Source organism: Poromitra crassiceps (genome assembly GCF_964638095.1).
Source record: "Poromitra crassiceps genome assembly, chromosome: 9".
NCBI lineage: Eukaryota > Metazoa > Chordata > Actinopteri > Beryciformes > Melamphaidae > Poromitra > Poromitra crassiceps.
In genome coordinates, this window is record NC_139630.1 from 31,980,322 (window position 1) to 32,007,125 (window position 26,804).

The 26,804-nt window shown below is 44.4% G+C and overlaps 1 protein-coding gene across 1 annotated transcript in view; it reads left to right on the top strand.

Annotated features, from left to right (window-relative positions):
- myo6a (myosin VIa) overlaps positions 1–26,804 on the top strand; it is a 188,705-nt gene that overhangs the window by 125,843 nt on the left and 36,058 nt on the right. Inside the window, exons 24-29 of the mRNA XM_083642594.1 lie at positions 539–629; positions 4,252–4,402; positions 11,078–11,286; positions 17,284–17,362; positions 25,096–25,253; positions 26,417–26,458. Of these exons, the coding sequence (XP_083498720.1) occupies positions 539–629; positions 4,252–4,402; positions 11,078–11,286; positions 17,284–17,362; positions 25,096–25,253; positions 26,417–26,458 (730 nt within the window). The remainder of the gene's footprint in view (positions 1–538; positions 630–4,251; positions 4,403–11,077; positions 11,287–17,283; positions 17,363–25,095; positions 25,254–26,416; positions 26,459–26,804) is intronic.

Genomic DNA, 26,804 nt, shown 5'->3' on the forward strand with positions numbered 1-26,804 from the left:
TCTCTATCTCTGGGCGATTATGGACCGAAAATCATTTCTCTGTATTTTTAGGCTGAATGGCGATACACAATATCTCTATTTTCTATGAAGAAATGTACATTTCTAAATGTACAGTTGAAACTTGGCGCCTTCACAAAATCTTTGACACAATGAGATTCTTGATAAATAATCATCAGTAATGTGGATATAATAACAAGGCAATAATACAACAGTCTGGTAAGTTCAGAAAATGACATCACTTTACTCTTATTGTAAAGACAACACTTATATATATAAGTATATATATTGTGATATAACATATCACAATATTATGATATCCAAACTCTAAGACGATATTTAGTCTCATCAGGATATCGATATAATACTGATATTTTGCCCAGCTGTAATCTGCACCTCTTTGTCAATCTGTTTAGTATGTCTCACACTCATTCTCTTTATCTCTCTGTCTGTATCTCTCTCCCTCAATGTCTCTCTCTTCTCATTCTCCTTATCTCTCTCTCTCTCTCTCTGTGTGTGTCTCTCTCTGTCTCTCTCTCAGTGAAGAATAAGATGTTATACAGAGCGAGTGCGTGTATCAAGATGCAGAAGACGGTGCGGATGTGGCTGTGCAGGAGAAAGCACAAGCCTCGGTGGGTACTGTCCTCTCTCTCTCTCCATCTCTTTCCTCCCCCTCTTCACCTCCTCTCTCTCCCTGCCTCCTTCTCTCCTCCCCTCTATCCTTCAGTGGGCTGACACACCGGGAGAACTAAGTCTCCTGTGTCGGGACCAAAAAGTTGCACTCGAACACACCGCAGAGAGTACAGCCGACATCAGCTAGCACGTACGCTCTTGTGCCTAGGACTGCAGATATACAAAACATCAGCTAGCACGTACGCTTTTGTGCCTACAGTAGGACTGCAGATATACAAAGCATCAGCTAGCACGTACGCTCTTGTGCCTGCAGGACTGCAGATATACAAGACATCAGCTAGCACGTACGCTTTTGTGCCTGCAGGACTGCACATATACAAAGCATCAGCTAGCACGTACGCTCTTGTGCCTGCAGGACTGCAGATATACAAGACATCAGCTAGCACGTACGCTTTTGTGCCTGCAGGACTGCACATATACAAAGCATCAGCTAGCACGTACGCTCTTGTGCCTGCAGGACTGCACATATACAAAGCAGATAATGAAACAAAGCAGCGTTTGCCTACCGTTTTCACACCGGTCTCGCTCACCACTTCGCCTGGTTTTGTAATATACAGTAGCTACTTGTGATATGTCTGATGGTTTTGTAATATACAGTAGCTACTTGTGATATGTCTGATAAAAAGCCGTTGTCAGCCTGGTCTTCTGCTTGTGGAAGAAGAACGGAAGAGGTGGAAAAATAAGGAGAAAGGGCGCTAAATGGGTGATCTACAACGACAGGCTCAAGGGGTTCCTGAAGGCCACGTCGTCGTGAAAATATCCGTCTTGGAATGATCAGATGAGATGAAGTTGAAAAATGGGAAGAAGGTGTTGTGCACGCCCTGTCTTCTCCTGCACTGCTGACCAGCCAATCAGAGTGATTTATGTCTTCTCCTGCACTGCTGACCAGCCAATCAGAGTGATTTCTCTGACCGATGGCGATTCAACATGTTGAATTGGCCGAAAAGTCCACCGACAAGCTGCGGGACACGCCACAAAGACTAGGGCCACAGATGCTGCTCCTCCTTTTTTGGAGGACTGTTTTAGGGAAAATGAAGGCCCTTAAAAAGTATTAAAAAGTCCTAATCACCGTTTGAGAGGTATTACATTTTGTAGCTATTGTGCTGACGGTGTTAAAGGAGCACATGATATCGTCCCATATCGATTGCAGACTCCTGAATTGAATCGATATCGTATCGGGGCAGACTTTGTGATATCAGCAAATATCGTATCGTTGTCCAAATAATATACTATTGTATATTAAGGAGTCTTAAAAAAGGTCTTAAAAGGTATTGAATTTAACTTGAGGCTTCCTGCATAGACCCTGGGAAGAGCCTGTTATGTTATAATGTACCGTGTTTCCCAGCACAGGTCCTGACCTGAGGTAAGATGCACCAAGAGACAATATTCTTGTCAGATTGGTTAAAGTTTGAACCACATTTCTAACGATCACATCTGCAATTTAATTAGGGGGGAATCACCAGAAGGATGAATCGGTAAAAGCACACTTTCAGAATTCACTCACAATAGTGCATAATCTAAGATATAATTATGCTGCATATGATTTTGCTCACAAAGTAAAAAAAAAAAAAATGTTAATAGTTTTGCACCGTGACCTTTTTACCTTGTAACACTCTGCTATTATCCTTTTATCCATTTTATGTAAAGCACTATGAAATTGCTTCTATGTATGAAATGTGCTATACAAATATACACTTGCCTTGCCTAAAGGTCCTTACACATCAAGAATATACGGCACGAAATTGCGATGCGAGTTTTGAACCACCTGTCAATCACAGACACAGCCACAGATGTGTACACGTCGGAAAGCGAATTTCTGAAAAATCGACCGTGGTTCGAAAAAACAAACGCTGCAATAACGCTCAGCGAAACTTCGCCGTTGGTATGCACGGTTGCATTGACTGATATAGGTTCGGAAAATATTATTGACGGGCGAATTAATCGCACGAAAAAAAACGCTCCCGATGTGTAAGGACCTTAAATGCTCAAACGACCTATTGGGAGACGTCTGCACAAGCTGTCTCTCAAATACACACACAGACACAAAAGTTTTTTGGCAAAAGCCCAATCCAGTCCCCAGAATTGTCAAATCAAATCATCGACATGCTACTATGACCCGCCTCTCAACCTGTCATCTCAACTTATGTTTTCAGTCTGAAACGGACCACGACCCACGCGCCACTACGGGTTCAGTTCGACTTTAAGAACTTTGCTTTTCAGATTGGGTAGTTTCAAATGTGCTACACTAGCCCTCGTGTTTTAGGCTATGAGTCTCCCGAACAAACTGATAGTACTTGGTGAAATTATTAGGACAAAGTTCATGTAGTATTTTATAGACCATGATGAGTTTTAACTGTTGAACTCGACCTTCAACGGGGAGCCAATTTAACTCTTTAAAATGAGTTGGGCTAATGTGCGTTCGTGGACTGAGCTTAAGGATGTTTTAGTTTGTTTTGGGGCTTTTTGAAGCCTGTCCTTTACACCTTTAGTTAAACCACTGTATCAGGATATACAGGTGTAGTCCTAATGACATTGAATTAAAGACGTAGCTAAAGTCCTCATGGTCTTCTTGTCCAGGAACTTAGATATTCCTGCCAAATACTTTGACCTAAATTACATAGTTAGAAGCTTATTGTGGATTTGTGTTTCCAGGGGCTTTAAGACACTGTCGACAGACACTTGTCTTATAACCATAAAACAACCATCTCTCCCCCAATCCTTCTCTTCTTCCTCCTCCTTCCATCCTTACCCCCCTCTTCCCTCGCTCCATCATCTTCTAACCATCTTCTCCCTCTTCATTATCTGCCTCTTTCACTGCTCAGCGGTATCAGGCTGCTTGTCACCACACTCTCTCTCTCACACACACACACACACACACACACACACATCGTCATGGAGACTGTCGCCCGGCAACACGTGCCGCTCCGCTTATTACCTCCGATAGTTGACGATAAGCGGCGGGGAGGAGGGCTTGTCACCGCAGGGTTTTTTCTTTTGTTTTTGCCTGAACTGGCAACCTGCTGGCTCAACCTAACATGCTGTGTGATTGTGTTTGGGTGTGTTGGGGATGCGGCGATGTGCGTGATTAGGTGGGTGGAGTACTGTATTACTTATATTATTATACATTATATACACACCTTACTGTATATTTCTACATATAAGATACACCTTATATTAATATAAGGTGCCTCCTGTGTTTGAGACTGAAAGATCTGCTTTAAAAGACTGAGCTGAACCCTCACGAGTTAACGCAACATGAATGGCAACCGTGAAAGTAGCAGACAAGCAACATGTTATTGTAAGAGTGCATTCAAAACCACATAAAAGATACAAGAATTCAAAAGTACAAACAGTACAGTACAGTAGTTCAGTAGCAAATCAGCAGGGTGTTGTTGAGACACTTTTCAACCCCAAATATGCCGCAAATATCATCAGTTTACATGCAGAGACGCTATTTCCTTTATGTATAGCATGTGCTTTAAACCTTCAGGCAAGCGTGTGTTTCACTGTCGTGTGTGTGTGTGTGTGTGTGTGTGTGTGTGTGTGTGTGTGTGTGTGCAGGATCGACGGCCTGGTGAAGGTGCGTAACCTGAAGAAGAGGATGGACCGCTTCAACGAGGTGGTGGCCGGCCTGAAGGAGGGCAAGCAGGAGATGATGGAGCGGGCGCACGAGCTGGAGGCCGCCATCGACACCCTGATGGTCAAAATGAAGGTGGGTGAGATTTGCCTTATATACCGTAAATTTCGGACTATAAGCCGCGGCTTTTTCCCCGTTTTTTGGCCCTGCGGCTTATATAACGGTGCGGCTTATCTATGGATTTTTTCAAAAAAAAAAAAAAATCTCTCTTTTTTAGCACTCTTTCTAACTATAAATCCACTTCTGTTTTAATTTCCTCTCTTGCCCTCTTTTCACCACACCGCGGACACTGTGTGCACTGTAAAAAAAAACACAGGTGGTGTTGTGTTATGTTGTTTTGTTGAAATGTTAATAAATGGGAGCTTCCTCAAACAGCCATCTCTTTCCCGACAATCCCCTCTGTGCATGAACCCTTACATATGGTAATTAAACATTAAAACACAATTAAAAAAAAAAAAAACATTAAAACACCTGCGGCTTATAGTCCGGTGCGGCTTATATATGTAACAAACAGGCAATTTTGCTGCTGCGGCTTATACTCCGGTGCGGCTTATAGTGCGGAAATTACGGTACCTTATTTATACTGTACACAAGCTTAATGTGGTATTTGTGCCACAGAAAGTATGTTTTAAACTGTGTGCAAACCTTCCATCCTGAAAATTAGTATAAAAGACCCTGCATGCACAGCACAGTGCCCATTTTAATGGGTGCTGGATTTAAAAAAAAAAAAGTACGTTAGAAATGGATGAATGAGAATTGATTGATTGATTGAAAAGTTTATTTCTATAGGGACAGATAAATACACATAGAGCATTCACAGGAAACAGTCTTTGTTATATATCCTGACATTTATAGCCTAAGTTTGCAATGTTTGTCCCTAGATGTTATAAGGCAAATATAAAAACAGGGTACAGAATACAGACTATAGAATACAGCTGTTAGGTTACACAAAATAAAAAACATAAAACAAATATACATCTGTTATGTACAGTATACAAGATATGTAGTAAATATACATTAGTGTGTTAATGTAATCAGACAATATTCTCCACGCTTTGAAAGCATCTGAGGAGGTGCTGTGGCTCGTCACACAATAAAAAACATCAATTTCAACAACAACAAAAAACTTCCATCCAGAGTACACAGTACACTACACTACCAGTCAACAGTGTGGAGCCACCTGACATACACTACCAGTCAACAGTGTGGAGCCACCTGACATACACTACCAGTCAACAGTGTGGACCCACCTGACATACACTACCAGTCAACAGTGTGGAGCCACCTGACATACACTACCAGTCAACAATGTGGACCCACCTGACATACACTACCAGTCAACAATGTGGAGCCACCTGACATACACTACCAGTCAACAATGATTCAATGACACATCCTTTGCATAGAGCAGGTTACATTAAACTGAGACCACTGATGCTTTTAAAGCAACTGACAGTAGCAGGCTGGTAGCAGGGCACAGCTGCCAAGGTGGCATCACGGCCAGAGGGAGGGGCAACACAGGCCAATGCCCTCCATGTAATTCTCACCCTGTCCTACCATGAACCAGACACAAAGCCTGAATTCTTGACTGTATTCGAAGGTTGCATGTGTGCTTTGTACAAGTCCCTGTGTTAAGCTGTGTGTTTTTCTGACAGGCATAAGAGGCATTTCTGACATGAGAAAATTCCCTCCAAAATTCCCTCCATTCTCCTGTTACAAAATGATCGACAGACACTAAATGAAACCACAGTCCAGCGCTGTTTGAAGGACAGAAGGAAACTTACTATAAGTCCCTGGTTCATGAAATAACATTTTTACAGAAGGTAAGGAAATTACCCCCCCCCCCCCCCCCCAACGGATGAGCAGTTTCTATATTTTGATATAAAAACTCATCATATGGATGGTTGGATAGATAGAGGGATGGTTGGATGGCAGTCCAATTTTTTTCAACAGTATAATTACCTCCGCTAAGGAGGTTCTGTTCTCCGTGCCGTTCGTCTGTCTGTCTGCCTGCCTGCCTGCCTGCCTGCCTGTCTGTCTGCCTGCCTGCCTGCCTGATCTGTCTGTCTGCCTGTCTGCCTGCCTGCCTGCCTGCCTGCCTGTCTGTTTGTTAAGATTATGGAAAAACTACTGGGCCGACTTTCATGAAACTTGGTGGAAGGGTGCAGCGTGGGCCAAGAAAGAAGCCATTAGATTCAGAATCAGATCAACTTGATTCATCGAGTGCTCCAGACATAAACCATCCTAAAGTCCACAATACAGACAATGGATAATCATAATAAAGCATAAAACATATACACTCACAACCAGCAATAATACGACTAATGCGAATAATGAAGTGCAAATCTCATTAGTGTCAAAGTGCAAAGTTATTTTAATGAGATGGGGGGCCCTTTTCTCACTTTATTATTGGCTTATTATTGTTGGCTGTGAGCGTATATGATTGTGTTTTATTATGATTCTCCATTGTCTGTATTTAAATGCGTTTCTGAGTGCTTCTCATTTGACTCCCAAAATGTCCATATCATAGGAGACTTTACTCTTGGCCTTGGCGGAGGAGGTCTGCGCTCTCCAAAGTGCCCTTCTCCTTCCAGGATATTTACCCGCAGTAATGAGAAGGCTGTCCAGAGTCCTGCCTTCTCATTACCGTCGGCTGAATTAAATCGTGTGCGTCTTCTGGTATTACGTCTAATAATCTCCCCTCTGAATTCCATGAATCTTAAAAGCTCTTCCTAATCGTTTTTTTTTTTTTTTACATAATTTAGCATTGCCGTTTCCTTTGTTTACTCCCTTGCCTTTCTGCTGAGTCAGAACTCTCTGGCGTAGCTGAAGGTGTGAGTGCAGGTCTTACTGAAGGTGTGAGTGCAGGTCTTACTGAAGGTGTGAGTGCAGGTCTTACTGAAGGTGTGAGTGCAGGTCTTACTGAAGGTGTGAGTGCAGGTCTTACTGAAGGTGTGAGCGCAGGTCTTACTGAAGGTGTGAGCGCAGGTCTTACTGAAGGTGTGAGTGCAGGTCTTACTGAAGGTGTGAGTGCAGGTCTTACTGAAGGTGTGAGTGCAGGTCTTACTGAAGGTGTGAGTGCAGGTCTTACTGAAGGTGTGAGTGCAGGTCTTACTGAAGGTGTGAGTGCAGGTCTTACTGAAGGTGTGAGTGCAGGTCTTACTGAAGGTGTGAGTGCAGGTCTTACTGAAGGTGTGAGCGCAGGTCTTACTGAAGGTGTGAGCGCAGGTCTTACTGAAGGTGTGAGTGCAGGTCTTACTGAAGGTGTGAGTGCAGGTCTTACTGAAGGTGTGAGTGCAGGTCTTACTGAAGGTGTGAGTGCAGGTCTTACTGAAGGTGTGAGCGCAGGTCTTACTGAAGGTGTGAGTGCAGGTCTTAGCTGAAGGTGTGAGTGCAGGTCTTACTGAAGGTGTGAGTGCAGGTCTTACTGAAGGTGTGAGTGCAGGTCTTAGCTGAAGGTGTGAGTGCAGGTCTTACTGAAGGTGTGAGTGCAGGTCTTACTGAAGGTGTGAGTGCAGGTCTTACTGAAGGTGTGAGTGCAGGTCTTACTGAAGGTGTGAGTGCAGGTCTTACTGAAGGTGTGAGTGCAGGTCTTACTGAAGGTGTGAGTGCAGGTCTTACTGAAGGTGTGAGTGCAGGTCTTACTGAAGGTGTGAGTGCAGGTCTTACTGAAGGTGTGAGTGCAGGTCTTACTGAAGGTGTGAGTGCAGGTCTTACTGAAGGTGTGAGTGCAGGTCTTAGCTGAAGGTGTGAGTGCAGGTCTTACTGAAGGTGTGAGTGCAGGTCTTACTGAAGGTGTGAGTGCAGGTCTTACTGAAGGTGTGAGTGCAGGTCTTACTGAAGGTGTGAGTGCAGGTCTTACTGAAGGTGTGAGTGCAGGTCTTACTGAAGGTGTGAGTGCAGGTCTTACTGAAGGTGTGAGTGCAGGTCTTACTGAAGGTGTGAGTGCAGGTCTTACTGAAGGTGTGAGTGCAGGTCTTACTGAAGGTGTGAGTGCAGGTCTTACTGAAGGTGTGAGTGCAGGTCTTACTGAAGGTGTGAGTGCAGGTCTTAGCTGAAGGTGTGAGTGCAGGTCTTACGCTGACAGCAGATGTACGTGAATATTCATCAGCAGCGAGACGTCAACGAACGCGCCATCCCCTCCTCAGATTTACAGCGCAGCCTCGTGCGCTCGTGCGTGTCCTGTGTGAGGAGTGTGTGTGTGTGTGACAGCCGTCATATCGAAGGTTTAAAGGGGACCTATTCTGCTTTTCCATATTTTGTGTTGTGTATATACTGTTAGGTACAATGTTGGATGTTCATATGAAACGTGGCCAAAGTTTCAAATACGGTAATGAGGTAAACCTACGTGAAAGTTATCCCCATTAAAATCGGATTTAGGCTGCTCTGAACGTGAGGTAATGAGAGTTGAATGAGAACAGAGGTGATGTCAGACAGGGCCTGATTACCAGATATGGCCATTGCTCCAGCTCCTGTTCACTCATAGTGCTTTCAGACAGACACGCTTCTGGTTCTGGCTCCGGCTCCGTTCTGGAGTCTCAGAACGTTGGTGCTTTCTGGTGAACCAGCCCGTGTTCACACCAGTTTAAGCGGAACCAAAGTGGGAGGACATTATTCGGTAGTCCTTCAGTTTTTTAAGTTTATTAATTATTTGGTCTGGTGTTCGAGGTAACCCAGCCTTGGCCATCTCTTCCACAAGTTCGGCATACGACTTGCTCTTTCTTATACTGCTTTCTAGCTTTTCTTGAGATTTGGTACATGCCCAAATCGCCACTAAACATTTGGTTTCCTCAGGAGACCACTGCAAATTATTTTTCTCCATGTTGTCACTGCCTTCTCCTTCCTGCTTGTTTTCACAGCCTAGAATGAGCCTGATGATGTCACGGTTCCCAAGGAAAAAACAACTATTTTTTGGTTCCGCTGAGAACCAACTTTTCAGGTTCCGAACCAATTCTTTTTTCGGTCTGAACGCGCCGGCCCGTTCAAATTTGGGTTCGGGAACCGGAACCGGCACGGAGCCCTGCCGGTGTGAAAGCCCTATCAGTGAACAGGAGTAGAGTTCAAAGAGGGTGTGGTTTGAACAGTGAACTTCACTGTTCAAACCACACCCTCTTTGAACTCTACTCTTTCATACTTTAAGCTAAAAACTCCATTCACACATTAAATGGGCCACCACTTTTAGTACTTCATTACCGTTATTCAGCTTTTTGATACCTGTTGTACTTTTTTGAGAAATCACAGTTTACGTTTTCTACTTTGTCAACCTTTATAATGGGATCCTATGGAGCCAGCCTTGAGTGTGTGATGATGTCACAATTCACTCTAGCTGACTTTCCAGAGGCTGTACTGTTTACTAAATTCACATTTAAACACTACATAAATTCACACTTTAACACTACATACATATATTTATACATCAGACCTTTCAGCTACTTCTGCTCTCACTCAGAATGTCAAAATATAGGAGATGTCTTGTGCATTCATGTGTGACGAGTGTGTGTGTGTGTGTGTGTGTGTGTGTGTGTGTGTGTGTGTGTGTGTGTGTGTGTGTGTGTGTGTGTGTGCGTGCGTACGTACGTGTGTGTGTGAAGCTTTGACATACCACACCTGGGAATTGTGAGAATCGTGACGCTCACAAGTGAAAGGGAGGTATCGCTGAGATATTGAGACAGGCGAGCAGCTGCGTTGTCCTCCCTCTGTTGTCTGGACCAGATAAGCTTCTCTGGTGACGGACTGAGATAGAAGATTCAGCTGGTCTGTATCAGGCAAGAACATCCTCAAGGACATTTAGTCTTTTATAGGAGATGATTACAAATGCAGCTGTACTGTCTGACACCAAGGTTTTCCTCCAAGCGTCATAATTAAGAATGAAAAATACAGGAGAAAATTATAGCCACAAGCGGTCATGAAAGGGTTTCAAGCCTTTTCTGAATGCTACTGACATGTGCATTTAAATGGATTGCACTGATTTATTTGCATACATGCTGCATGACGTGCTCCATTGTTGGCCGCCTGATGATTCAAACCCTGGACCTTTGTATCCAGAGAGTCGTGACTTCTTTTGACAACAGCGCTGCCGCCATGATGTCGCAGTGGAACAACCTATTAGCCTTCAGTTCTTATCAATGCAAGTTCTTTGGCACAGAATCAGATGACGTGCAAATATACAAACATACATCAGAATGTATATAACACCAACAACAGTTAGAATGTTTGTATATAACACCAACAACAGTTATACAGGTAGGAAAACTCAAGATTCAAGATATTTATTGTCACTCTGTTGTACAGGTACTATACATGTGTGAAATTCTTATGCTAGGGGCTCCATTACAAGACATAGTGCAGGTACATAGTCACAACAGTAATATGTATGTAAGTAAACAAGGCAAACAGTCGGAGGGGGGGGGGGGGGGGATAGAATATCAATAAAATAGAATAAATAATAAAAATAACACTATACCACAGATTTATTGCACTCAGTCAAGGTATTGTGCGTGTGTGTGTGTGTGTGTTATTTATTGTTTAGGAGTCTTGTGAACTGAGGAAAGAAGCTATTCCTCAGTCGGTTGGTGTGTGTTTTGGGGGTCCTGTATCTCCTCCCTGGCGGTAACAGGGAGAACAGGCTGTTGTGTCCTTGATGATCTTCCGGGACTTCCTGAGGCACCGCTGAAAGTGACTGGAGGGGGGGGCTTTAAAAACTCATTCTTCTTCTTGTCTAAAATTGCACCTGCTGCATTCCCCCCGCAGGCCACGGTGATGTCCCGGCTCGAAATTGAGCATGAGTTCCAGGCCCTGGTGACACGGTCGGAGCAGCTGCTCACCGCCATGCAGAACAAGAAGAAGGAGGAGGAGGAGAGGGAACGGCTCAAACGCATCCAGGAGGAGATGGAGAGGGAGAGGAAGAGGAGGGAGGAGGAGGAGCAGCGCCGCAAACAGGAAGAGGAGGACAGGCGTCTGTAAGTCAGACTTATGTGAACCCCTAAAGCGAAAAACATACTTCAACGTAAACTCGAGTTTAGGATGTTGTCGACAGCAGCTACAGTAGACATACTGTACATTATTGAACGTCAGGTTGACGAGATCTCCCCATCTACATTATAATATACTTGCGCTGTTCACGTCAGCTGTGTCGACCCGACATGGCGTCACATTTCTGGAGAGCTGCACGCAGGCTCGCCGGGCCGCGGCGTAGTCTATGGCGTGCACGGCGAGGGCTTTATAAATGTGTATAAATTCCGCCTAACCCTTCCACAGGCACATCTCCAATTGACTCAAATGATGTCAATTAGCCGTCAATTAGCCTATCAGAAGCTTCTAAAGCCATTTTCTGGAGTTTTCCTTTTAGTTTAAAGGCACAGTCAATTTAGTGTACAGTATGTAAACTTCTGACCCACTGGAATTGTGATAGTGTGTAAGTGTGTAGATATGTAAAACTATGAAGAGCAACTTTAAAATTGTTAAAAGGTTTGTTTTGTATCTAGATTTGTAATGATTGAAGACTGTCAAGGGCAGCGGGGACAGAGATAGACAGGTTGCAAACGTACAAAAGGAGGTCATCCGCATAAAGGGAGACCCTCACCTCTATACAATTTCTAAATATGCCTGCAATATGGGGGTTAGATCGAAGTGCTACAGCAAGGGTTCAATGGCGGTTGCAAATAACAATGGACCCTGTTTTATAGAGCGATAAAGACGAAAATGCTCAGACTGAGTGACTGAGGCTTGTGGAGAAGAATAGAGCCGCTTAATCCAAGAAAAAAAAAGTTTTCCCCAAAGAAAATCTCTCCAAAGTATAAAAAGGTAATTCCACTCCTCTCTCAAATTCATTCTCGGCGTCTGAAGATATCAAAGCCTATTAGAGGTGGAGACATTGTAGATTGTATCGAACAGACCTCTAAGGTCGGAAAGGGAAGAATGCCTGTTTCGAATTAAACGCTTTTGGTCCCAAGAGACATGGGAGTATGGATTCCAGGGCGTAGCACCAACAGCTTTGATAACAGTTTAAAGACGTTTACATTTTAAACACCTAGATGACGCACATGTGAAATGTTTCATTTTGACACATAAATTACATGGCGTGTGTCAGAGTCTCTGTGTTTCAGACACCTTCGGTATAAACCGCTGCGGCCGGCGAATCCACTCCACCTGAAGTCGACCGCAAGGATTTACATGCTGAGATTGCTTCCCTTATGTTTACCTCCTAAACGGATTGATTTGCATAGCAGCCGTAAAGTGTTATCAGGCTGAGGAGCTGCATGCTGCCGGAGGCCACTTTTGGAAAATGACAAGAGGCCAGGGGCCAGTTAATAAACAAACATTAATGATATAATTTTTTCTGTAGCTGATTGTAGGTATTTGAGGTGTCAGCCGGAGTTTAGTCTGACAATTTTGTGCATACAGGATGCGATATTTGAGAATTTAGCTGGAGCTCAGTGGAACTTTATAGTTTTCATTGTGAATTAGAAAATGGCCAGGAGGCCAGTTGGCACCCTATCGCGGCCTGCATCTGGCCCCCGGGCCACAAGTTGAGTATCACTGTGCTAGACAGCGACTGCCTTAATGGTACGCGACGCGTTCTACCAGGAGAGTCACCGGGATCTCCCTGTTGTGAACGACTTCTGGTTGCACAACCGAAGACCCACTTCAATGGGATGACTGACAGGTCTGCCTGTGACAATGTTAATGCAGTCCTCTCAAAATGCATTTGCATTTACATTTTGCCAGCCTATCAGTGCAGTGGCAGATGTCTTAAATGGCAAAGACAGGAGGCGCTTTTTCCATTTGCGTAGCCATTTACATTTTGCTGCCTTTACCCCAAAATATTGTCTTTGATAATGAAATGTAAAATGACCTATTAGAGAGTGCAAAACCTTATAAGGTAAATGACATATCAATTATAATTTTGACACCATTGATGCATAATCACATACATATCTATGTAGTTTGGTAAATATATAATCATTTTCCAATTTGCATCATTATTTGAATAAAGCTCAAATTAAATTATATCGTAGGCTACAAATATACCAGCTATTAATAGATTTTGTAACCTATAGGCTATTTCTGCTGTGGCACTGTGCTGTCTGTCTTGCCTGCCAGTGCGCTGTCAGCCCTGTTTTAGCTCCATGGTTATCATAAAAAGTCAAAATCTCTGTTTAAATGAAATGTCAATATTAGTATAGGAAATGTCAAATGCAAATGACATCATTGAATCTGAATTTTGAGCCCAAACTGCACATACTAGTGGCAAATTTAAATAAAAATGTCGAATTGCATGGCCATTTTACATATTGCATTTCCATTTGAATTATGCATAGTTACGCTTCCAGACCTTCATCACTAGGCTGTGCATGATGGAAAAGTACGTTGTAAAGAAGACACAGCCAAGTTTATTTATAGAATGCTTTGAAGGAAAACGAGAGATAGATCACATACTGTATTCTCGAATCCAATATTCTCGATCTCAAACTCCGTAAAGTCGGATCAAATGGTGTGTGGTCCAATGCAGGTAAGGCATGATACCACTTTTTCCATATCCAATCCGATACCGATACCACAACCTTGAGTATCTGCCGATACCGATATTTTTCCCTCGGTTATAACAACTAAGCTAATAGATTTACCAATGCACTTTGCTTAACCTAGCCATCTAAATATCGTGTTCAATCTGTGGAACGATATTTATTCCCTAAATGAAGAAATAGGCTGTATAGGCCAGAACATAGACTCAGTAACACTAATGCTGCTTCTTTTTAAGCCTTCTCTCTCTCTCTCTCTCTCTCTCTCTCTCACACACACACACACTCACACACACACACACACACACACACACACACACACACACATATATATATATATATATATACGGTACTTGCTTTGTCGACATTCTTTTATGTGCTAGAATTGACTTTCAGATTGTTGCTTCAGACAATGGCAGTGAATGGAGACGGAAAAACACAAAAGCCTCCTCTACTGCAGCAACAGATCACAGAATCACTGTGTTATGAAATGGAATTTGCACCAATAATCATCATGTTACTGTGGGCTGAGGGTGAAATCTGCTTTTTACCTATGTGTTTGTGTGCAGTTTATGATTATAACTAATACCAATAATTATTTGTATGCAATTATAGCTTATTGAATATGAAATACAAATGAATGCAACTTAAATTTTCTCTGTCACACTGATTTGGGGGTTTTTATCATGGAAGAAGGTCCTGTAACCTTTGGATCTGTGAAACCCATTGGGTAAATGCATGGTAGTCCAGCAGAAAAACACCAACCAACAGGCTGTTTTTCTTGAAAGGTTCCTGAAAATGTGACATTTTTACACGCTATCCCCTTAACCGCAGCGATATGTAAAGCGGCTGCCGGTGACTTTTCGAATCCATCAACCACTCTGCCCGGTTACCTGACAAACGTCACGCCCTGCCCTGCCTCTCTGACAGCCACATCTGTCACTCAAGTTCACCTAGCTCCCGGGAATCCCCCCCCCCTCTCCCAGTGGCGTGGAAAGTCGTTTTAGTAGAAGTGATGGGGGTCCATTGTGTTCGTCACAACCCGCTTGTCGCTAATGTAAGACATTAGCGACGACGGCCCCCGTTTTATGCATGGCTGTCCTCCTCCGGCAAGGTATTATGAACACCCAGGATGCATCTGGAGGTCACAGAGAGCAAGGGCGTCGTCGTGGAAACGGGAGAGTGATTATATCGGCGGCTCTCATCAACGGACCCTGATAAAACAAAGTCAGCGACCTTGTAATCCCTCGCTTTATAGGATTGAGTGCTTTATAAGGGTTTCATCAAGTTTGATTAGGGACGCGTTGCGGCCGGGAACTGCTCTACACCGCAAACACCATAACTGTTGTTATGGTAACCGGCCGCGAGTAACCGGACACTAAGTAAACTAGGTCTTTGTTTACATTGTAGACGTCTACCTGATGCTCTTACCCATAGAAACTCACTGTGTGCAACAGTAGAATGAGCTGAAGGCCCTAGATCAGTGGTCCTCAACCTTTTTCTTATCAAGGACCCCTAATCGAGTCCACATTTGGGCCCCGGATCCACATTTGATGATATTTTTACCCCATTTACAGCTGGAATTAAATGTGTTTTTGGGCGATCAGATTGCAATCGGATAGTGCTTGACCACATGAAAGTACAGGTGTAAATGCACCCAAGACAGGACGGAGTACGGATTTCGATCTGATCGGCCAAACTACCTCCGGAGGTGGTCAGGGACACATTGTGACCACAATGAACACAAGTGTAAATGCAAATGCGTTCTCAATCCTCATACGACAACAGTCACCGCTGTTTTTCTGCCGCTCTATTCTGTGGAGCTTGCCCGAACAGAATCAGATCTCAATGTGGACACTGGAGACACATGTTAATACCAGGTGTAAATGTAATCAGGTTAATGTGGTCAAGCACTATCCAACACAGAGCACCGCAGGAATGAGTCCGGAAGTAGCACTTGGGTTCGTCAGGGGAAAGTCTATTAACATGGTCATTTCGCTTAACACATTGAGTGCCAGCGACGGCATATGGCGTCAAGAGAAATTTACCGTAGAGTGCCAGCGATGCCAAATGGCGTCAATAACTCCAAATTGTTTTTTTGACGGGGGGGTGTCGATCTAAGCCTCTTACATCGCCTCTTACAATATGACAGCTATTGAATGTGTCTAACCTATTTTACAGAACCCTTAGGCGGCGATAGCGCTCTCCAGATGAGAGAACGTGGAGTAAAACACACAGAAGAAGTCGTTGGGGAAAAGGAAATCGCATCACATCCGTCCGTATGCAGCTGCTTCATTGAAGCATAACGTTAGCTGTGCCCCTGCAGCAGCCAATCTGCTGTCACAATTGAGCACCTCCGTGTCCGCTGCTACAGCCCATTCGCATGTGGAGTCGTTATTATTCTCAACTGGAAGCATGGGAGCTGATGACAAATACACGCGGCTGTAAAAAAGCTGGATGTAGCGGACTTTTCACTTCAGTGCAGAGCACACGCAGAGCAAACAGCAGAGCCCAGAGAGACACGCCTCCCACAACGGGGGAGAAGGAGGGGGGGGGGGGGGGGGGGGGGGCACGCAGGGCACTAAAAAATATTATTTGGCCAAACAAAATTCCTTTGTTTTCACTCTTTTATTGAAGGAAATTATTTTTGAGGTGTCATTACATCAGAAAATATTAGCAATGAGTCAATGATGTGCTTGAAATGCTTCCTTTCACAAAAGGCTGAATATCTCAGGTTTCTAGAAAAAAATGGCTGTTTTTGGTCAAATCAAGCTATCTTCTCCGGCTCATAACTAAAGAACGGAAAATGGGATCAATAAACTTTTTTTTGCAGGTGATAGAAGAGAGTCTCATCGTTATTTGTGCGTGTTCAGTGTTTACATAGTAATTATTAAAGAAATTATATGACTGTTTTAAAATGCATTGCGGCCTATGTGGCACAGTACAGCACCTTTTGCCCAAGGGCCGTGGCACTCAAAGTGTTAAATGCAATCAAATAAGGTCTGTGGTTAACAACAGTTTATGGCCGTGGTCATTTGTGTTCAGCAAGATCATCTTCACACATGTGGGCCACTTTTATGACGTGCGCAGCATCGCAAGTTCGGCCTTTAATCTGCGCAGCCATCGCAAATGCGGCCATTAATCGCCCCTCGTTATCTCATTAAAAAATCGGACTCTGTTAGGTCACCCACAGGGGGCGCTCTTTACACTTCCTGAAAGATTCAAAATTCAAAATGGCATAGCTGTGGTCGAACACAATTCCTGCACACACACACACACACACACACACACACACACACGCACGCACGCACACACACACACACACACGCACACTTCACATTCTTATTATAGAATGATCTCTATCTCACTTCATTTTCTGTTGATATCTGTACTTTATTTCTCTCTCTCTCTGTCTATGTCTCTCTCTCCCATCAGGAAAGCAGAGATGGAGCAGAAGAGGAAGCAGGAGGAGGAGGAGAGGAAGAGGAGGGAGGAGGAGGGGAGGAGGATTCAGGTAGAGTCCATCACTCAGGAACCCTTCATCAGACAAACATGGCTGCTCTGCTGTCACAAGAAAACTACTATCTGATTCATCAAGGTTCTTCTTATTCTGTTCCATCTCAGTATCTTTGAGAAGAATGTGATGGAGGTGCTTTATTCATTATTCAGCAAATGATACGACTGCCCGCGTCGCTGTTGAAAACCTGTCAATACAACCAGATGAAAGTTGAGATTGCGTCCGCAGTCGTCGATAGCTGCCAGTCATACCAAAGACTAGCAGCTATCGACATACCATCGACGATACCATATCGTCATACCAAAGACTGTAAAAATGGGACCCGTTTGCCTCCCTGCTTGGCACTCAGCATCAAAGGGTTGGAATTGGGGGGTTAGATCACCATATGATTCCCGAGCGCGGCGCTGCTGCCGCTCACCGCTCCCCCAGGGGATGGCTCAAATGCGGAGAACAAATTTCGCACACTCAGGTGTGTGACAATCAGTGGGACTTTACCTTTTACCTTTACCTTGCTACATGCATCAATTTTGTGAGGTATGATATTATGACATGGTAAAAATGGCATGTTAATACAGCCCTGGAAAGTGTTATAAACTGATATCAGAAAGAAATGTAGGTCCCAGTTTCACCAAACGACGCATGTTTCAGTTCTGGATGAATACGGACATCGCCTCAGCTCTCATTTCCATGCCTTTCATAAGCCGTCACATCCTCTCAACAAAAATCATTCATATTTTTCAGAAAAGCATTAATTCATGCTTTTGTCGCCTTTTAAAAGGTCTCGTTTTCACATAACTTACAACAGTTTGAGATGACTTAATATGATATATAATATGAAGTTATGTCGAAAGGATTTACGTCAGCCTGAAAAAGTGCTTAAACTAGTTCAGGTTTAGCAGATGCATATTTTTGCCGGACCTGCTTGCATGGATTTATTACGTGGGTGCAAGTCTGTTCGGGAGCCATACCCCATCTGGTGGCCATCACGTGAACTTTTGATGACCCATGGGAAATGAAAAGAAAAACAAACCTAACCCACCAATTTTGGCATTTTTCATCAATTCTAACTCTGTATCGCTCATAAGCACGTCTCCATGTCTACTTAATTATAGATAAACTTCGATTAGATTAAACATACAGATGTTACAGGTACCTGTTTTGAGATACCCTACTGCGGCAAAAAGTACTACAACATGGTCGCGGTAATTTGTTGCATTTGTTTGCAGTAGTAAGATGTCAAATAAAAGCCAGATTGCGATGGTATTAGTCTTATCAGTCTACGACCAAAACTGACTGAACTAGCAGCCGAAGAAAAAGACTTAGCTGCGACAGGCGATGGGCAACAGGGTACTTTGAAACATCTTTGTAACATCTGCTCGTATTATGTGTGGAACTCGTGTTATTCAGAGTTTGCATTTAATGAAGGATCTCATCCCGGAAACAACGTGCAAAACCAAAGTAAAGTCACGTTCCTCGCCTCACTGAATGCATCCACAGTTTGTCAGGTTACCTTGAGCCTCTTTCTGTTGCTGATGGAGACGCAACATCTGTTCTGAAATCATTGGTGCGATAATCGCTTTCTTATGTAGCAAAGCAAACCTTGAAGTTTGAGCTGAAGATGCACTCAGGGGCGTCTGGGCAGTGTAGAGGCACCACTGCGGAGACCCGGGTTCAAATCCCGGTTGTGGTACTTCCGGCTTGGTCAGACGTTCCTACAGACACACTTGGCCGTGTCTGCGGGTGGGAAGCCGGTTGGGTATGAGTCCTGGTCGCTGCACTAGCGCCGCCTCTGGTCGGTCGGGGGGAGGGGAACTGGGGGGAATAGCGTGATCCTCCCACGCGCTACGTCATGTCCTGCCGGTGAAACATGTGCTAGGCCGTGTGTCCATCTAGCGTCTTTTTCCGACCGCTAAACGCTGGAAGTGCGCTGGGAAGTGCTGATCTCAACGCACAATATAACAAGGAAGCAGTCTGAAACTAACGTTAGCTCAGTGCGGTAGTAGCTTGATAGCTGACAGCTAACATTAGCAAACAACACACACACAGTGATTTAGCTCAACACTCACCAGAAATATTAAGTGTCTAGCCAATCTGCTCCCACAATTGAGCCTTTCTGTCTCTGTTGCGATAGTTTCTCCGACCATATGAGTAGTTGCCAGAAAAGGAGCACCCGACACCAGCGTTTTTCTGAAAAGTTAAAATATTTTCAGCGTTGGTAGTCGGGCGCACAAAAACGCCGGGGCGCTGTGAAAATAGACGCTGGGCGCAGTGCACTTTCTCTAGACGTCCGTGTGCGCCCGCATACGCTCGCTCCTCATTGGAAACAACTGAAAAAAGACGCCGGAGCTGATGAAAAGACGCTAGATGCACACACCGCCCTAGTCTACAACTCTTCCCCAGATGGGCAGAGGGGGTGGAGCAACGACCGGGACAGCAGGGGGAGTTGGCCAAGTACAATTGGAGATTTTTTTACTTGATTATAAAAATAAAATAAATGATGCAGCACTCATAGATAGATCTCACTGCTGTCTGTCCTTTTCATGGCAGGAGGAGGACAGACATTTTGCATCTAGACAAAGAAGAAGAAAACATGTCCCCGAAACACATTTCGGCTGAAAGTACCCAGAGTCCAATTGACACAGGCCCGCCCCCCTTCACCAAAATGCGGCTCATAATTAGCACTCTGATTTTGTCTTTAGCAATTAGCAACACATTTGCACAGGATGAGAACCAGCAGCAATCTCCTGGAATATTATGACTCACTGGATGTGTGCTGCAGTAATATTAGTCTTGTGTAAAACCACAATCACCCATGGAGGAAATTGGGTCATTGAAAAGCAGCAAATATTGGAGGGGCAGGCAGAATATTGCAGTCTGTGTGCAGGACAGTTCCTCCTCCCCCTGGCTCCTCTGGCAGTAACACCAGCGCACTTTATCTCCCTCCATCACGCTGTCTAATGGCCCTTTCTGTCACTGTGTGTGTGTGTGTGTGTGTGTGTGTTTTTTTTAGACCTTGGCAGTGAGGATGTTTTTCGCCCGTTGGCACTTGTTAGTTTTAGGATGAGTTTGGGATTGAACTTTAGGGGGAAGATTGGTTTACAAAAGTTTAAGTGTTACATTCGGAGTTACACAACTGCAGGGAATTGAATGTAGGACATGGACGGTCCTTATATGAACACAAGTGCAAGGGTGTGTCTGTGTGTCAGAGATGGGGATCTGGACTTGAGTCTCAGTCACACACACAGACCAAAGACTTGAGACTTGACTGAGACTTGCAAAAAAGGACTTGTGAGCATCTCTGGTGTGTATGTGCTAGGACATGCTGGTGTGTATGTGCTAGGACACACACATGAGTATGGCTCGAGCAGTGTGTCGTCTCTCATCCTAGGCTGCTTCTGGGGACAAATGTCAGACTTAAGGCCAGTTAGCTGGGGACGGCTTGTCCAATTGTGGACAAAAACTGTGGCCCCAATTATTAGATTATAATTTTTTGGTTAGATTAGGGTTAGGCAAGTAGTGGTCAGGGTTAGGGTAAGTTAGGGTGAATGTAAGTCTATGTAATCACCTGATAAGTGACCATGATGATATGTACAGTATGAGTGTGAGGGTGTTACGGCTTACAGTGTGTCATGATCTGATATGCACAGTATGAGTGTAAGGGTGTTACGGTTTACAGTGTGTCATGATCTGATATGCACAGTATGAGTGTGAGGGTGTTACGGTTTACAGTGTGTCATGATCTGATATGCACAGAATGAGTGTGAGGGTGTTACGGCTTACAGTGTGTCATGATCTGATATGTACATTATGAGTGTGAGGGTGTTACGGTTTACAGTGTGTCATGATCTGATATGCACAGAATGAGTGTGAGGGTGTTACGGCTTACAGTGTGTCATGATCTGATATGTACATTATGAGTGTGAGGGTGTTACGGCTTACAGTGTGTCATGATCTGACATGTACATTATGAGTGTGAGGGTGTTACGGCTTACAGTGTGTCATGATCTGATATGTACAGTATGAGTGTGAGGGTGTTATGGTTTACAGTGTGTCATGATCTGATATGTACAGTATGAGTGTGAGGGTGTTACGGTTTACAGTGTGTCATGATCTGATATGCACAGAATGAGTGTGAGGGTGTTACGGTTTACAGTGTGTCATGATCTGATATGCACAGTATGAGTGTGAGGGTGTTATGGTTTACAGTGTGTCATGATCTGATATGCACAGTATGAGTGTGAGGGTGTTATGGTTTACAGTGTGTCATGATCTGATATGCACAGTATAGTGCCTTTTAAACATGTTATCTGGATCATGTCAGGCTAGACAGAGCAGGATATTTTCAGGTTTTGCCTTTCTAAACATGAGGGGTCTTTGTTAAGAAACAACTGGATATGAGCCGTTTTTTCTGCCAGTGGGCGGCGCGGTAGCATGTATCGAAAACAAGAAATGTGATAGGAAACAGCTTTAGCGAATTTGTAACCAAACAAAAACAAATCAAGTCATATCTGACTAGTTTTAAATTTATTTCTCCCCACAAAAGTTTGATAGCCTATCAGTCAGTCAGCTCCTATCCTCTCCACAGTGTGGATGCACAGTCACACAACACTGCCTGCCTCTATGGCTGCCTCACACAATAGAATTGGCTGCATCACGTTAGCGACAAATCTGGAGACTTCAAAAAACATGTCGTTTTAACGGAGTCCATTCGACAACGAGGGGTGGCAATGTGCCAAAAATGCCTTTGTTAAGCTACATAAAGCCGCGCAGTCAAAATAGTGGTCGGACTGTCGTCAATCACTGTGGGTGATTTATTTTATGACATTCAAGTCATATCTGACTAGTTTTAAATGTATTTCTCCCCACAAAAGTTTGATAGCCTATCAGTCAGAGTCAGTCAGCTCCTATCCACTCCGCAGTGTGGGCGCACAGTAGCGTCAGGGACGATGAAAATTAATTTGGGGACGGAGCCGTACGATAGCCTAAACACGCTCTGCTCGTTATGAACAGCGTTAAAAATGACATGCCACACACACACGCACACTAAACAGACATGCGGGCACTGGCAGAGAGACAAACAGGCAGATAGAGCGGCACGCATCGCGCAAAAAGTGTCAGAATCTCGGCTGCTCTTTGTGATAGTTGTTTCATTTGCTTCAGTCATCCTGCTGCCTCGTATTCTCAGGAGAGCGCGTTTCTGCTCCACTTTTCACTTTCCTTCCCCGCTGCCTCTCTCTCACTGCTCAACGCTGTGTGTGTGTGTGTGTGTGTGTGTGTGGACAGATCTGCGGATAATGACCTGCCACAGTTAAACAAGAGCTCCTTTTGCGCTAATCCGGATCTTACACCGGCGAGCGAGGTGAATAAGATACGGACTTGCGGGAGTGCGCGTAGGCCGGCTAATTGTTGTTTAACATGCAGGCCAACCGGCTAGGAACGGGTTATAATACGGATTCCACTGCATGTTAAGAAGTGGCTTATGAGTGTGAGGGTGTTATGGTTTACAGTGTGTCATGATCTGATATGTACAGTATGAGTGTGAGGGTGTTACGGCTTACACTGTGTCATGATCTGATATGCACAGTATGAGTGTGAGGGTGTTACGGTTTACAGTGTGTCATGATCTGATATGCACAGTATGAGTGTGAGGGTGTTACGGTTTACAGTGTGTCATGATCTGATATGCACAGTATGAGTGTGAGGGTGTTACGGTTTACAGTGTGTCATGATCTGATATGCACAGTATGAGTGTGAAGGTGTTACGGTTTACAGTGTGTCATGATCTGATATGCACAGTATGAGTGTGAAGGTGTTACGGCTTACAGTGTGTCTACACTCTGTGAACATTAGTTTGGCTTTTAGGAGCAGACGCTGTCCCGTCAGATCAAAGCAGCTGGCCGTGACCCCCGGGCGCCATTACCCACAATGCCTTTCCACCCCGTCCAGCTGGGAGCTGCAGGCCTCTCAGCACGCTCACTCCCCTCTAAATATTGATGACTCCCTCTGCAGCCTTTAACAGGGCTTAGACTTTACAGAGCGGAATCAGTCACACTTAGACATTTAGGAAAGAAGGGACACCTACTATTATAAAATAGGGTAATACCAGTAGTGTAAAATTAAACCATAAAGGTTAAATGTGTAATTATTCTGCTTTCCTGAAGCATAATTTGGTAGGGAGTGAAACACAATGAGCACCCGGCACACACTGAGGACAGGAAACACAGGAGCGGGCTGAAGGTCGTCCTACCACACCAAGGTCCATTCAAAAATATGGCAATTTGATTTTGCCCACCGTATCGGCCCCCCAAAAAACATCTGTAAATATAATCTGAGATGTTGTTACTAATCGGTAGGGTGTTCTGGTAAATTCAGCATGTATATAATCCTCCAAGCCGCTTGAATTTGACTGGACTGGCCGGGGAAGTGGAGGTACAGTACTTGAGACACAGAATAGCGACTCCTTACCTTCAATATGTTACAAAACTCCATGGATAACTCCATGAAGGTCTCGCTGTACGTAGGGCAGAGTGTTGTTGTCACGACAACCATAGACGATAGAGGCCAACATGTGACCAGAAATGACACATAGACCCTTGAAGGTTGCCTGGGTCCAGACCTTTGACTCCGCCCACTCCACCGAGTTGGCTGCTTCTGGTCTGGCATCGTGACATGCAACAGCGGTCTCTCATGTTGGAAAAAAACGTCTGCTCCAATGATACGCAGAGGGGGACTGACGATTAGCCAATAAGTGCCAATGAACAGTGCAACGGGCGGGACTAGCGCCGGTGTCAAGCTGTTAAAGTCGAAGTGAACCGGAACGGAATGCAAGAGCGCGAGACTGAAAACAAATCTTGTCTGAGATGACAGGGTTGAGAGGCGGACCATATAGGGTGTCGATGATTTGATTTGACAATTCTGGGGACTGGTTTTGGCATTGGCCAATCCTGGCGTGTTCCACCCCCAAATCGAGTGGGATTCAGCGTGTTGTCGTGCTACGCGAGTGGGATCTGCCGAGTACCACGCAGCCAGCTGATTCTGTGCGGAACGAGCGGACAATCCGATGCATGGGTGCTGCCCGCCCGCCCGCCCGGAATCTCCGAGGGGCGACCCCTGACAACCAGGCTCTCAGGCGCGCGCCATTATCAATATTGCGGTAAATACAATATTCCTGGAATGCGAGTTTTAACGAGCCAGTTAGGTTTCTTTGCATTCTTAAGCATTACTGTTTTCTTTATTGTGTATATCAACATACAATTGGCCAAGTTAGTAGTTAGTTTATGGGATAGGAATTCTGCCAGATGACAGGCACTATAGGCGCCATTTTCTCTTTCATTTGGAAGGGAAAATGATCCTGAAATGAAGATTTGATTGACAGCTGCATGTCGTGATATGATTGGTTGAAATGGGGTAGAAATTTGATAGTACTAGGGGACGTCAGCAAACTGTAGTTTACTGTTATGAATGAAATCTTGAAAAATGAACTTTTGTGTGAAAAGTGTGAAAAACGAAAGAAATTAGATTTTTGTGATTTTTGTTTCGGCATACATTATTAAATAGGTGCACTGCATACCCAGGTATTTGAACAAAAAGAAAAGAAAAGTCATTTTTGGGTTCAGCTCGACTTTAAGTGCGCTGGACCTAATAACAACAATGGCGCTGTAAAGTTCCTGCATTTCTGCCAGCTCACGCTCAGTGTGCGTGTGCGTGCACATGTGTGTGTGTGTGTGCAGCTGGAGATGGAGCAGCAGCTGGAGGCGGAGCGGGAGGAGGAGGCCTCTCGGCAGGTGGTGTTGGAGCAGGAGAGGAGGGACAGAGAGCTGGCCATGAGGATCGCCCAGAGCGAGGCGGAGCTCATCCCAGAGGAGGCGCACAACGACGCCCTGCGCAGGTAACACACCGCAACTGCAGTCCCCGGCCCAGTCCGATGCAGTCGAGAGAGAGAGGATGTCGGTTTAGTACAGTAGCTAACATTAGCTTAGCTTAATCTATGTATTAAAATGAACAATACAATTACAATACAATAGGACATTTCTAAACAAAAACAACTATCGACACCAAGAGCTGTATTATCAAAGACCTTAACCCAGGGTGCTGTCACTTGTCATATACTTTACTTTATTTTATTTATTTATTTATTTTATTCTTACTAGAATGATCATCAAGGTCAAGGTTTTCTTTATTTGTCTCCCTTGGGAGAAATTTGTCTTGGAGACAGGGCCACAGCTGCATACATAGACACACTTAACAATACTTCCAAAAAACACCAAGAACATTGCACATACTGTACACCATTGCACATACCCCCGTGATAAAGTGCATCTAGTCACTTCTAGTTCATTTCATTTATCATTTTGATTGACTGAGGAACAAATGAGTGTTTATATATCTATTAGATCTACATCGCGGAATTCTATACCTCCTGCCAGATTGCAGTAGTTCATACTCTGGGTTCAATACATGCAAGGCGTCGGATAAGATATTCCGAGCTTGTCGTATCGTTGCTTGCTCAAAAATGGCTTGGGGGGTGATCACATGATCTTCCCAGCCATTTTTGCCAGCCTAGCAATTTGAGATTTATACATAATAGTCAGGTTGCCAAACCAGCTGGAAATACCATATCTCATGTATCTCAAATCATGTGACTAACAATCATGTTCTAGCGACATTCTGAGCAGCCAATAGCTACTTTCTTTGGGAAAGAGTTGGCAACACCGCGGTCGGTCCAGCCATATACTGGCACAAAGGCAACAAAATATTAAGTATTACCTCAGTTCTCAATTAATGTTGACATTGACTGATTCAGGTCCAGTAGTCTGGGCTTGGAGAAGCCCAAGCCTGCCCCACTGCCCAGGTGACTTCTTGGAGACTCTGTAGGCCAGAGGTGTTCTTCAGGATGTCAGGTCCTCTGACTCCCTCTGCTGCAAAAAACCACCGATGAGAAACATTGATCTTCAAAGAGGTTTTTGTTTGTGAAAGACCTCCCACTCCTCCATGGATCACATGTGTTTAACCCCTTTCTTCTTTGTTTTGTTTTCTCTTCTCTTCTCCCAGTAACGGCACCTCAGGTGTTCCATCGTCCCCAGAGAGAGCAGCGTAAGACCCGGCCATTTAACCCCTTAATCCCAAGCTGACCTTTGACCTTTGACCGTTCAAACCATAACCCCGCCCCCCCCCTCCCCCTCCCCCCCAACCCCCTGCATGCTGTAGCAATCTAGCAGCCAAGCACACCCTCCCTTTTTTCTAACAATGAGATGCTATTGCAACTAACAATGGCACTAGTGTCACGGAACACACTTTCATTTGTTCATATATTTATTGACATATTTTTACTAGATGAGGTCATTAGCGATGTTACCTGTCATCCACCGGAAACACTTTTGACAGTGATCTGTCCTCTAATCAAAGTTTGGAAGGAGAATCGCTCTTCATAAACGGCCCG